This window comes from Perca fluviatilis, chromosome 4 (assembly GCF_010015445.1).
Source record: "Perca fluviatilis chromosome 4, GENO_Pfluv_1.0, whole genome shotgun sequence".
In the NCBI taxonomy this organism is placed as follows: Eukaryota; Metazoa; Chordata; class Actinopteri; order Perciformes; family Percidae; genus Perca; species Perca fluviatilis.
In genome coordinates, this window is record NC_053115.1 from 19,095,853 (window position 1) to 19,109,309 (window position 13,457).

Genomic DNA, 13,457 nt, shown 5'->3' on the forward strand with positions numbered 1-13,457 from the left:
TTGTTTACTGTTTGTTTATTTTTTGTAAAAATATTTAGCTAAAAGTTTATTGTTATTCTTATACTGTATTTTTTTCTATCTTTTGTTTTGTTTTGTAAGATGCTAAAATCTGCTGCTGGAAATCTAATTGACTTGCGGGAGTCATCCCAAAGGGATCAATAAAGAGAAGTCTAGTCTCTAAGTCTATTTTGTCAATGGCTAGTACATTATTTGGTGCATTACTACTCCTACACTGAAGGCGGCAGCACTGTCTCAGGTGGCGCTTTCCTTCTCTACACACAAACACAACCTCGGCTTCCGGACAGAAGTTTTCAAACAACACTCGCTAGCCAGCTAGGCGTTACATTTTTTTTGCTCAGGGAACTACGCCAAACTTTGCCGAGTTTTGGGTAAGATTTGCTTTGGAAAATCAATGTATTCGTTTATTTATCCCAGCTTGCACGTGTTTTTGGTAACTTTAGAATATTTAGCTTGGCTTTGTTGTTAGGGAAGCGGCTATCCAGCAAGGATAACATGCTAACAGTCTGTTTGCTTTGTTTTATACATCCGAGAGGTGCTAACGCTAACCGGTTGAGTTAGCTCTTTTTCCGATTTTAGCCCTGTTGTGGAATATCGAGATGGACGAACAATGTTCCCTTTAACTTCAATTAATCGCGTGTTAATCGGGCAAAAATCGACAGTAACTTCAACTTTTGTTTTTTTTGTAGCTAGCGGGCTAGCCTGTTGTTAAAGCAACCAGCGATGTCAGCGAGCTCCAAGAGGCGAAGAGCCACTTCACCCTCCAGCAGCGTTAGCGGAGGGGGGGACCTCGATGATACCTCCTCCTCTACACCTGGAAGTGGAAGGAAAAAAAGAAGAATATCTAATGTTCCTCCGGTAGATACGGTAAATGCGCTTTGTATTTGTATGTTTTTGCACCAGGCTTTGTATGTTTTTAATCGATCTTAAAATAATGTTACATTTTCTCTTATTCAATATGTGTGCATTAGTTAACAATTGTGGGGTTTTTATTAACGTTACTTGTTCCCTCCAGATTGCTGTATGCCATGAGCTGTTCAATGCTGTCAGGGATTACAAGGATGACCAAGGCAGGCAGCTTTGTGAAGTTTTCCTCAGGGTACCAAAGAGAAGGTATGGTAACATAAAGTTAAAGGCCCGAGTAAAGCTTAAAATTTGCTAAAATAATTGTGGGTGGAACTGTCCAAGATAACCCTTGCAGTAAACGTGGATACCAACCATCATACACTGTGCATGTCCTATTGAGATTTGACAGTCTGACTGGTGGGTGGGTCTCAGACATAAGGAGATTACAGTGATGTCTGATCGCTTTTGTTCTCTTTCAGGAATCAGCCTGATTATTATGAAGTGGTTTCCCAGCCAATTGATATGACAAAAATTCAGTATAAACTGAAGTCAGAAGATTATAATGATGTGGTGCAGCTTACTGCAGATTTCCAGCTCATGTTCAACAATGCCAGATCATTCTACAAGGTAGGGAGACAAAATGTACTGTAGGGCTGTCCTCCACTGCTAAAGAAATACTTAGTCGACTAATTGATTAGTTGATTTAACCGACAGATCTGTAAACGGAGTTTCGCCACAAACAGTCATGCAAAAGCACCACTTTTAAATCCTGTTTTTATCACAGATGTGCTGATAAATTTCTTCGAAATAAGTCGTTAAGCATGAAAAAGGATTAAAAACATGACTAATTGACTAAAGAAATCTTAGTCGAATAAGACCAACACAACCGATAATTCGACTGATCGACTAAGAGGGGCAGCCCTAAAGTACTAGTACAGTATTTATTTCACTGTAACTGGAGAATTATTGTGTTAAGCCATATTTTCAAAACTGTATATGTTCCTTTTCATTTTTAACAACTCAGAGTGACACTGAGGAATATCAAGCTGCATGCAAGCTGTGGGAGGTATATTTGCAAACAAGGAGTGAGTTTGTGCAACCTGGGGACGGAGATGAGGATGATGAAGATGGTGATGATATGTTGGATAATCCAGGAATGTCCACTGAGGATGAGGTACATTATTTTCCTGTGTGTAACCTCATTAAAAAATGAAACATGTATTTATTAATGTTTTTTAAATGTTGGAGGTGATTTTGTGTTAAGTAGATTAATATGCTTATTATGGAAATTGGTGTTTGTTGTTACAAATAACAAGGACCATAGAACTAATATATGCATATTTATCCTTTAGACCCCAACTGGCAATTTGAAGGAGGTGCTTGAGCAACTCTTGGAGGCTATAGTGTCACACGCTGATCCCTCAGGGCGCCTGGTCAGTGAACTGTTCCAGAAATTACCTTCCAAAATGGTAAGTCCTTTAAGAGTCTTTGGACTTAAAAAGCTGCCCCTGAAATTGTTACGCGTTCTTGACATTTACAGGCCCGTCTGTCTTTCCCAGCATTACCCAGACTACTATGCCATTATAAAGGAGCCAATAGATCTGAGAACGATCGCTCAAAGAATACAGGTAGTGACGGATTGCTTTGTCGTGCATCATTCATCTTTAAAAAAAAAAAAAAAAATCTTCATGGTGTTTTATTATAGCCAGCACTAATTTTACTTTATTTGCATAGATCGGATTCTATAAAAGTGTCAATGCGATGGCCAAGGACATTGACCTGATGGCCAAAAATGCCAAAACATACAATGAACCAGGATCTCAGGTTTTCAAGGTAAACTCTTTTTCTTGTTTTTATTTTTTGATGTAACATCCCAACTATTAACAATTGTTCTCTTTTGTATTGTATAGGATGCTAACACCATAAAGAAAGTCTTCATCCAGCGGAAGACTGAACTTGAACACGCTGAACCCACTAAATCTAGTCTACGTATCAGGTATTAAACTACAGTTGCATAGTTTTTAGTGTATTATTTTTGTCTCAAATACATATCAGCAAAGCATCCCTGGCAGAAAACAGATTTTTCAGAATCTACACGGTGAATGTCTTGTGTCTTTACTGTTACTATTCAGGAATCGCAGGTCTGGTCATGGGGACCGACTGTCTGGAGTCAGCGTAGCTCTTCACTATGGCTCAGAGAGTGAGGACGACCCTGTGCTCTCTGGTGAGCATTAGCGCTTTGGGCTGCAGAGTAATCTACCTTGTGTTTGTGTTGAAAAAATAACAGTTTGTGTAAATGTTTGCAGGCTCTGTGTGCTACGACGAGGGAGAGTCAGAGGCTGAGAGTCAGAGTTCTAGTATGGAGATGAGCAACCCGATCTTCCAGTTGTATGAAGCTGTGAGGGGTGCCAGGAACAACCAGGGCCAGATCTTCTCCGAACCTTTCCAGCACCTGCCCTCTCGCAGGGAGTATCCGGACTACTTTCAGCAGATCAAACAACCCATCGCTCTGCAGCAGATCCGGTAAGGAATGACCCTTCAGTAGTTATATGTTGAGAGGCAGGATGACAGATTGTTAAAAAGTTAGTGATGGGTTTACCTACTGGTGTGGTAGATGTGCCTTTTACCAGCAAATTATAATTAAGAGAAATTCAAGTCCTTGATAAAATGTTTTGATCATTTTTAAGGGCAAAGATGAAGAACGGCGAGTATGAAAGTCTGGAGCAGATGGAGGCTGACCTCACTCTGATGTTTGAGAATGCAAAGCGCTACAACATGCCTAACTCAAGCATTTACAAACGGGCCTTTAGGCTTCAGCAGATCTTGCAGGTAAGGAAATGCTGGCAGGTTATGTTGGAATATGTTTTTATTCTAGTTAAGCCAAGAATGAAGAAAAAAACTAGCCATAATTAGACGTAGACAATGAAGCATATATCAGGAATGAGCCCAGTGAATGCAATTGTCCACTGAGGTATCTGTCTGTCTGTTGATCCGTCTGTTGGTGTAGGCCAAAAAGAGGGAACTTCTCAGGAGAGACGATGAGGATGGAGACAGCATTCTGTCATCTGATGCAGGGAGCATCAAGAGGAAAAGGTATGCAGGTTTTTCTCTCTCCTTTTGAGATTTATTTTTTTATTTTGGATCCATTGCTATTTCTCTTAAAAAATTAAGAATCTGTAGTTTGCTTGCGGACAACATAACAAAATGCATCGCTCCTGAAGCCTTGTTTGTTGTCTGTGTTGCCATCCAAGCTCATTCATATTTTACTTTGATTCTTCTTCTTTTTTAGCCACAAGAAAAATGTCAAAAAGAACCGAATGAAAACCTTATACGCCGCAGTGACCGAGGCTAGGGAGGTTGGCACCAATCGTCGTCTTTGTGATCTGTTTATGGTCAAACCATCGAAGAAGGACTACCCTGACTACTATAAAGTCATCCTTGAACCAATGGACTTGAAGACCATTGAGCACAACGTCCGCAATGAACGCTACGCGGCAGAAGAAGCTCTGATGGAAGACATGAAGTTGATGTTCCGTAATGCCCGGCATTACAACGAGGAGGGATCTCAGGTAGACCGTTCATACAGTAAAGTATGCAACGTTAATCTTTGCTATTACTGAATGCAAAACAATCTTGATGTGAGCTATATTTTTCTAATCCTACCAATTTTTGGATGGTTAACGTAGGTGTATAATGATGCTGATGTTCTGGAGAAGATACTGAAGGACAAGCGTAAGGAGTTGGGACCTCTGCCTGAAGAAGAAGATGTGGGATCTCCCAAACTGAAACTAAGTAAGTTTGATCACATCAGTATTTTTGCATGTTTTAGCCCATTTATGTTAAATCGGATCCAGTTTACAGCACTGCTGACAATTTTCTAAAATATACACTACCGGTCAGAAGTTTGGGGTCATTTAGAAATTTCCATTCCACTCCATTATAGACGGAATACCAGCTGAGATCAGTTGCATTGTTTTTTTTAATCAGGGCAGCAGTTTTCAGATTACATAATGTGCTTACATAATTGCAAAAAGGTTCCCCAGTGTTTTCTCAGTTAGCCTTTTAAATTGATATCAGATTAGTAAACGGAATGTGCCTTTGGAACATTGGATAAATGGTTGCTGATAATGGGCAATGTAGATATTGCATTAAAGATCAGCAACTTCTTTCTACAACAGTCGAGAACCCTTTTGCAATTATGTCAGCACGTAATGTAATCTGAAAACTGCTGCCCTAATAAAAAAAAACAATGCAACTGATCTCAGCTGGTATTCTGTCTGTAATGGAGTGGAATGGAAATTTGTAAGTGACCCCAAACTTTTGACCGGTAGTGTACCACAACATTATAGCTTTTTCTAACCTTTGAAGCAGCCATAAGATTAATTTCATTATGGTATAAAAATGAACTCGAAGCAGCTGCCAATGGCAGCTGTGAAAATAATGGTGACCCGAGAGACTATTAGGTCTTTGCAGAGGTCTGCACTCTATTGCGGGTCCTCATGTTGCTGTTTATACCACAGTTTCTATGCATCATTTTGATTTTACAGTTCTGTGTCTAATCTTAAGTGCATTTTTTTTGTTTATGTAGGAAAGAGTGGTGTTTCTCCAAAGAAGTCAAAATACCTCACTCCTCTCCAGCAGAGGTTAAATGAGCTCTACGATGCTGTGCGAAACTTCACTGACCGTCGAGGTCGGCGTCTAAGTACAATCTTCCTACGTTTGCCATCTCGTGCCGAGTTGCCTGACTACTATGCTACAATCAAGAGACCCATCGATATGGAGCGCCTGCGGAGCCATATGGCGGCCGGCCGTTACCAAGACGTCGAAGCCCTGGTGGAGGACTTTGCTCTTATGTTCAACAATGCCTGCATTTACAATGAGCCAGAGTCTCTGATCTACCGGGATGCTCTAGTGTTACACCGGGTGCTGCTTGAGACACGCAAGCAGCAGGAGGGAGGCGAGGACTCTGGGCCTCCTGCTGTGGGACCTCTGGTGCGGGAGCTGATCAGGAACCTGTTTGTGTCCGTGCTGGGCCACCAGGATGAAGAGGGACGATGCTACAGCGACTCGCTGGCTGAGATCCCCGCTGTGGATCCAGACGCCCCTGAGAAACCACCGCTTAACTTTGATGTCATCAGGATGAACGTGGACCGTGGCCGCTACAGGAGACTGGATGTCTTCCAGGAACACATGTTTGAAGTGCTGGAGAAGGCGAGGAGGCTACACAGGTATATCAACTTATTTTGGAAAGGCTGTCTGAGGCTATGTCAGTGATAGACTGCTCTGTTTAGTCTCAGGACAAAAAACAAAAACAGTCATCTAACTTCTCTTGTTGTGAAACAGAAAATTTTCAATAGGCCATTAACCATTTACACTGGATGCATGACATCACTTTTACCAATATCCAGTTGCACAAAAAAGTTGTTTGGATCCTTGAAGCATTCTCTCATGCTGACTAATAACTTCAAGAGCCCTTTGATTTTTTTCTAACTTTGTCTTTTTGTTTACCGTTTACAAACATAATTTGGATAATATGATGTGTTATGACGTCCAGTTGGTGGATTGGGTCCAGATTTACGAGTCAGCATTAACATGTTGTTTTTGTTTAAGTGTAAAATGTAAATAAAACTCATTTCATTCTTGAAGACCAGCATACTGGTCCTTAAGCCACAACTGTGTAATATTCTCTATTAAACAGCAAAGCTGTGTTCACAGTGTTTATGTAATCTCTCTTTTTTTTTTTTTTTTTGCATTTGAAGGACTGACTCCGAGATATTTGAGGATGCGGTGGAACTACAACAGTTTTTCATTAAGATCAGGGATGAGCTATGCAAGAATGGAGAGATTCTGCAGTCGTCTGCACTCATCTATACATCAAAACACCTGCACAATGACGTGGAGCAGGAAAAGAGGGAGAAAATTCCCAAAGAGATTGAGGAGGACAAGCTGAAGATGGAGGAAGAGGAGGGGGATAACAAAGGTGTGTGTGTGTGTGTGTGTGTGTGTGTGTGTGTGTGTGTGTGTGTGTGAGATAATTAACTGGTATGAGGAATATGTTAAAATGTTGATGTGCTTTTAATTTGAAATCATTATATATATATATATATATATATATTATATATATATATATATATATATATATATATATATATATATATATATATATATATATATATAATATATATATATATAATATACTCTCACCTAAAGAGGGTGAGAAAGCCAAGGACCTGCCAGGAGAGGCATGGCAGTCAGAGTCTGAGACGGAGCGTGTGTACAGCCAGGACTGCAGCTTTGAAAACAGCACCTATCATGTGGGGGACTTTGTCTATGTGGAGCCGTCAGAGCCGAAATTGAAGCCACATATCGTCTGTATTGAACGCCTGTGGGAGGATGAAGCAGGTAACCCACATCAAGTTTTTGGCAACTTGGCAAAAAATCATGATCAATTAGCTGTTAGTGTCAGTATGCTAACGGCACTATAAACATACTGTCATAAACAGCAAATGTACCTTTTTATGGCAAAAAAAAGCAATCAATCAAAGGCAGAATTATTATAAGAAAGAACATTAAAGTACCTTTTTTTAATTTTATTTTACTTAATACATTTTTGCAAATACAACTTACTTGTATTGATCATTTGTTAATGGCTTGTGTGTAAAGGTGGGAAGTGGCTCTATGGCTGCTGGTTCTACAGGCCAAGTGAAACCTTCCACCTGGCAACACGCAAGTTCCTGGAAAAGGAGGTCTTCAAGAGCGACTACTACAACAAAGTGTCGATCAGTAAAGTTCGGGGCAAATGTGTGGTCCTGTTTGTAAAGGTAAGACCCTCCACAGAAGGTGACCCACACATAAACGTTTTTTTGTTTTGACACAAGGATCTGTTCACCAAACAATGGCTTTTTCTCTGTAGGATTATTTCAAAATGCAACCTGAGGGCTATAGAGCCGAGGATGTGTACATCTGCGAATCCCGCTACGCTGCCAGGAACAAGTCGTTCAAGAAGATCAAGATATGGGCCATGCCTGTGAGCTCTGTGAAATTGGTCCCTCGGGAGGTGCCGTTGCCCGTCGTCCGTGTTGCTTCTATGTTTGCCAAACCTGACCAGGACAAACTGACAATTTCATATGCAGGCAGTGGCAGTTTTGTGGACAAGGTGATGTGGCGACACTATATTTTCTAGGGTTAGGACATGGCAATGCATAATTTGTTCTATAGTCTGGAATTCATTTTTATTTCCGACCTAAAGATAAGAATACTTGATGTCCTTGACTACAGGAAATTTGCTCTAAACAAGACCTTTTATAGTTAGCCTGGTTGACACCAGACCCACTCTCAGTTGTAACTGAGAGTGGGTCTGGGGAACGTTCATTCACAGCTCATTTCAAAAGGGGCATCACCAATGGATGCCGCTCAAATGCCTCTGGGTGCAATTGGATAGTCCTTCAACCAATCAGACCAACGATCCAGGTGACGTAGCAGCGACAGCGGCATCAACAGGTTGCTGCTCCTCGGTGGCCGTCATGTTGAATGTAAACAAAAAGCTGCTCGCCGTCGCTGCGCTATTGTCATCATGTAAAGCCCGCCTCAACAGTTGTGATTGGTGCCTCGATTTGGAAAAATTGGAAATAGGCTTGAATGGGCTCTTGGCCAGACTGACTTGCAGAGCAAATCTCAAATTTGTCAGGGTTTTCCCAGGCTACCTTGTAGTTCCTCTGAGCTCCTTATGATCCTGTGTAAGCCTTTTTAATTTTACTTTTGTGGAAACTGGGTCATTGTAGAAGCAAATAAAAGGACACAACAAAGACAAATTATAGGTACAGATAACAAGGTGGTTTCAACCTTCAGTATTGTGCTGCCTTTGGCCTAATCCCAAAAGGCCTTCATTATCAGGACACTGGTCCTCTCATCAACTTCAGTTAAAGGATAAGGCTGGTGTCTAGGTCTAAATGAAAAAATGAAATCTACAGTATAGCGTCGCCAAGCAAGAACACTGTCAGCCAGCTGACTACAGGGAATTCATTATCTCAGTGTGGTAGCAGGCAAGTCTTGACAAGGGGCACGGTAGCAGAGGAGTAGTTGGTTCCAAGTATGAATGTTTGTTTGTCACAATGCAAACAAACACCTGAGTCCTCTGTGTGTCCATGTTTATCTGTTTAGGAGAGAGAAGATGTCCCTATGGAGATGAGTGGAGGCGAGCCCGGCTGTCAGTATTATGAACAGTTACGCCACAACAACATGTGGTTTAAAGTGGGAGACTGTGTTTACATCCAGTCACATGGTCTGTCAAAGCCCCGGGTTGCCAGGTGGGTGAAGCTATATTTTGCCTTTTCAGTGTAAGAAGGCCTCTCTTTGAAACAGGGTCTGATGTGACGTTTGTGCCTTATAGTTATTGAGTTATTAACTATTGGTAACCTGGCTCCCTTGACTGGGCTGCAGGATAGAGAAGCTGTGGGTGCAGAATGGAACTACTTTCTTCTTTGGGCCCGTCTTCATTCATCCTGAGGAAACAGAGCACGAACCCACAAAGATGTTCTACAAGAGAGAAGTGTTTCTGAGCCATCTGGAGGAGACCTTGCCCATTACCTGTGTCATAGGTATTGCCTTGACAACTTGTGTTCACACATTACAGTCAGCCAGTACATCCTTCATGTCATGCACTTAAATTAATAGTTCAATGTTGTGGGGAAAAAGTTTGTTTACATATGAGGCTTTTTGACCTCCCAATGTCAGTGGGAATTATTGCTCAAGTAATTTACCAACAATCTAGTTAACAAAGTTTGATCCTTCCTGTCTGCTCTCCAGGCAAATGTATGGTGTCCTCCTTTAAGGACTACCTGTCATGCAGACCTACCGAGGTTTCAGAAGAGGATTTCCTGCTTTGCGAGAGCCGCTACATTGACACAGAGAAGCAGATGAAAAAGTTCAAGGGTCTGAAACGCTTCTCATACTCTTCCAAAGTGGTGGAGGATGAGATCTACTATTTCAGGTTGGTCAGTCAAGCGGAGCGCTTCTTCTGATTTAAGGTGGTTTCTTGCCCAGTCTGATTTTTTTGTTTGTTTTCTCTTGTGCTGGTAATTTCACGTAGGAAGTTGATGGTCCCACAGAAGGAAGCATCGCCTCTTTTGGACAAGAAGATCAGTGAGCTTGAGGTTAAACTGGCAGATATCGAGGATGACGATATGGAAGATATGGACGACGACGAGGAGGCCCCCCAGACACCTTCTATGCCTCAGATGCAAACCCCTCTTGCAAGTGATATGGACACCATGCCATACACTCCTTCTCAGGTACCCATACACTTCCAAAGACCTTAAACTAATAAGCTCAAATCTTATGTCCGAGGGCTTCAAACCTCTGGTACCAATATTAAAACTAAGACCGGTTTGTTTTTCTAACTTGCATCTTTGTTTTTCATGAAGTCCACTCCTAAGGTGAAGGGATTGTCTAAGAAGGAAGGGGCCAAGAGGAAGATCAACATGAGTGGCTATATCTTGTTCAGCAGTGAAATGCGTGCAGTCATCAAAGCTCGACACCCAGACTTCTCGTTCGGGGAGCTGAGTCGACTCGTGGGCACCGAGTGGAGGAACCTCGAGGCGACCAAGAAAGCGGAGTATGAAGGTGAGAGGAAAAGCAATTTGTGGGTGTGAAAGTTGGACGTGAACTGAAGTAAAGACGGCAATTTTTTTTGTTTGATTTCAGAACGTGCAGCCAGAATAGTGGATCAACAAGAGCGTGACAGACCACCTCAGAAGCAAGCGTCCCCTAGAGCAGGTACCCCCATAGGGACACTGATGGGGGTGGTGCCTTCGCCTAGCACTATGGGAATGATAAACCAGAACATGACACCTGTGTCAGGTAACCCCTCTCAGAGGCAGCACGAGTGTTTGACAACAAGGCAGCAGGGAAATGAGGCCGGGCTGTTAAAAACCGTAATCCTCTTAATTTTCTAACCATTTGAAACCCTACATTCTTAAAACAACAGTTTTCTTCTTTTGCTGCTGTTTCACATTATTTGTTATGGTTTTTTATTATCACTAGCTTCATACCTGAAAGTGCATGAAAATTGACTGCATGATTGATTTTTAACCATGAATAATTTTCTTTTCAAGAATTTCATTTAATTTTCATGCTTGTTTTGCCTGCTAACATTCACAGACCCATTTGTATTGTCTGCCCCTTTCGCACACTGAAACTTTAACATCATCAGGTGTGGTAAATGGTGTGTGTGGCAGTGTTCTTTTCTCTTTGTCCACACATCTCTTAATGCAGCAAACGTCCGTGTCAAGTTTCCTATGACATTGCATGACCGTCCGGGATATGAACGTTTGTTTTTTGTCAGCACAGCTGGGCAACAAAAGATAGTTGCACAGAAGTATATCACAGAAGTTTGACATTTTAAGAGTCTACCTGGATAATTGATTTAAATCATAATTTAAAACCTATCACATTTTAGTCAAATATATGATTAGCTTGGTTGCTATGTAAAATCATAATTAAGAACATTGTAACATCTTGCTAGCTTTACACAGGGATATTGCTGCTTCTGTTCCCAGTAGAGTTGTAGTTACACATTTATCAACGTTTAACTATTCCTGAGCAAACACAGACATTTGCCAGAGCATTTGTGGCTTAAGGTGCATGTGTGAAAGGGGCCACTGTGTGCAGTAGTAGTGCATGTTATTAGAGTCAGCTGCATGTCATTTATGCATGGATCTGTTGTTGTCCTCTCCTTGCCCTCTTCCCCAAGGCATGATGGGAGCTTACGGCCCACCTTACATGCCCATGCAGGGCCCCCATGAGGGCTTGTTGAGTGTGGCCCCAATGTCACCTCACCCTGCAGGGGGGGCCCTCCTGCCTCTTCATCTCCAGCAAGGTATGCCTGGGTACCCTGGCATGCCTCATCAGGGTAAGGGCCACTGTCCTAGCCACACCTGCTCAGTCACATCCAGTCGTGTCTCTCCTGCTGTAGGGGTTTACCTGGTCCACAGGCTGCACTGCCTAATCGACTCACCGAGCAGTCAATGCTCTCTGGTCTTCAACAACCTCTCTCAAAGTGTACTGACATGCCACACCTAAAACATACAGGATCCACATACACATTTACAGATATAATGCATGTGAAAACAAGCTACTAACATTTAACTGATATTCAAAACCTTACATTTTCACAAGTCATTGTAAAGCATTATTGTTGGTCTTAACATAAAGCAAACCAGCATGAGTTTACGACCGTTACTAAATGCACAGAAACCAAATATTGTCATTTAACAGGTATGATGGCCGCAGGTATGAATGGCATGGCAGGAAGTCCTGCAGCAGGAAACTTTATGCAGCAGGTGAGCCCCAGTCCAGAAAATACTACTCAGTTCACATACTTTTCAACTTTATATAAAATTCAGTCATGCAGTGATTGCATTTTCGCTGATGGATGTTACAAGATGGAGTAAAAATACATACATATTTATTATGTATAGCATTATTTTTAGGATTCAATATTCCACATGGTGTCCACATGCTAAAAAGTATATTGTCATTGTTTGATTTTAGCCTGGGATGTTCAGCCCAGGACCACATGCTCCTCCACCATATCCTGGACAGGGCCAGCCCTCACACCTGCAGCCCACCACTCCCATGTTTGTGGCTCCACCACCAAAGACCCAGAGGGTGCTCCACTCAGAGGCCTACCTGAAGTACATTGAGGGCTTGAATGCAGAGTCTAACACTGTCAGCAATTGGGACCAAACACTCAAAGGTTGTGTTCCTGAAGTCGTCTTTTAATTTGGGGGGTGTGTAGAAGCGTTCTATTGGACACAATATTGACAGTCCTGAAACTTATTATGTCACAGATTTACCCCACATGATTTGATTAGATTTAAGTGTGTGTGTGTGTGTCATAAATGTATTTAAATATCACTTATGCAACAGATATTAAAATTGTAGTAAGTAATGGATTCATTTTATTATTAAGCATAATCAGCTCAAGTGCCTCTTGTTTTTGTGTGCTTACAAAAAGAAACATCATTCTGCTAACATAAGGAAACATGAATCTGCCTGTTAAATAAGTACTTTAATCCAAAACTTTTCTTTCCATCACAGCTCAAAGGCATGCTCACCTGACCAAAGAGCAGGAGAGCCGACTGCCAGCTCACTGGCTGAAGAGCAAAGGAGCCCACACCACCATGGCGGATGCACTGTGGCGCCTGCGTGACCTGATGCTGAGAGACTCTCTGAACATCTGTCAGGGATACAAGCTGTAACCTGTAGGACTAACCACTATAGCCAGCTCACCCACTGCTCTAATCTTCAAGCTATGGAGTTTAGGAAGGATCATAGACCATAGAAGCAATATTTTATAGGGAATCATGATCAACTTTATATTTATTAGCTAACATAATGAGCTTGATAGTTATTTGTGTGTGCATTTTTTTTACACCACAGGATTAATTGTGCTGCAAAATCAGTGTTCTTTTGGCTTATTGAAACGACCAAAATAAAATTCTGAATAACGTTACTCTGTTTATATTATTATTATTTGTTATGTATTAGTCCCCAACAAGCGTTACTTTGTGCTTTTGTGCTTGCCCAGTTGC

At 41.7% G+C, this 13,457-nt stretch overlaps 1 protein-coding gene across 4 annotated transcripts; it reads left to right on the top strand.

Moving 5' to 3' along the window:
* Positions 1-260: 260 nt before the first annotated feature.
* pbrm1l (polybromo 1, like) lies at positions 261-13,378 on the top strand. 4 transcript variants are annotated; one of them, XM_039796799.1, is made up of 30 exons: positions 261-389; positions 708-885; positions 1,034-1,131; positions 1,344-1,491; positions 1,889-2,038; positions 2,217-2,333; positions 2,424-2,492; positions 2,599-2,697; positions 2,775-2,860; positions 2,997-3,088; positions 3,171-3,387; positions 3,552-3,693; positions 3,872-3,957; positions 4,154-4,433; positions 4,551-4,656; positions 5,453-6,092; positions 6,624-6,844; positions 7,075-7,266; positions 7,528-7,685; positions 7,778-8,020; positions 9,025-9,170; positions 9,304-9,461; positions 9,670-9,853; positions 9,953-10,154; positions 10,287-10,485; positions 10,567-10,722; positions 11,615-11,773; positions 12,139-12,203; positions 12,415-12,653; positions 12,964-13,082. In XM_039796799.1, exons 2-29 carry the CDS (start codon positions 742-744, stop codon positions 12,643-12,645), a joined length of 4,788 nt encoding a protein of 1,595 aa, XP_039652733.1. In that variant the 5' UTR covers positions 261-389; positions 708-741; the 3' UTR covers positions 12,646-12,653; positions 12,964-13,082. The 4 variants fall into 4 exon arrangements, with proteins under 4 accessions (XP_039652733.1, XP_039652731.1, XP_039652732.1 ...); XM_039796797.1 differs by having other exon boundaries at positions 262-389; positions 12,415-12,619; positions 12,964-13,378; XM_039796798.1 differs by having other exon boundaries at positions 262-389; positions 10,567-10,638; positions 12,415-12,619; positions 12,964-13,378.
* Positions 13,379-13,457: the final 79 nt, after the last annotated feature.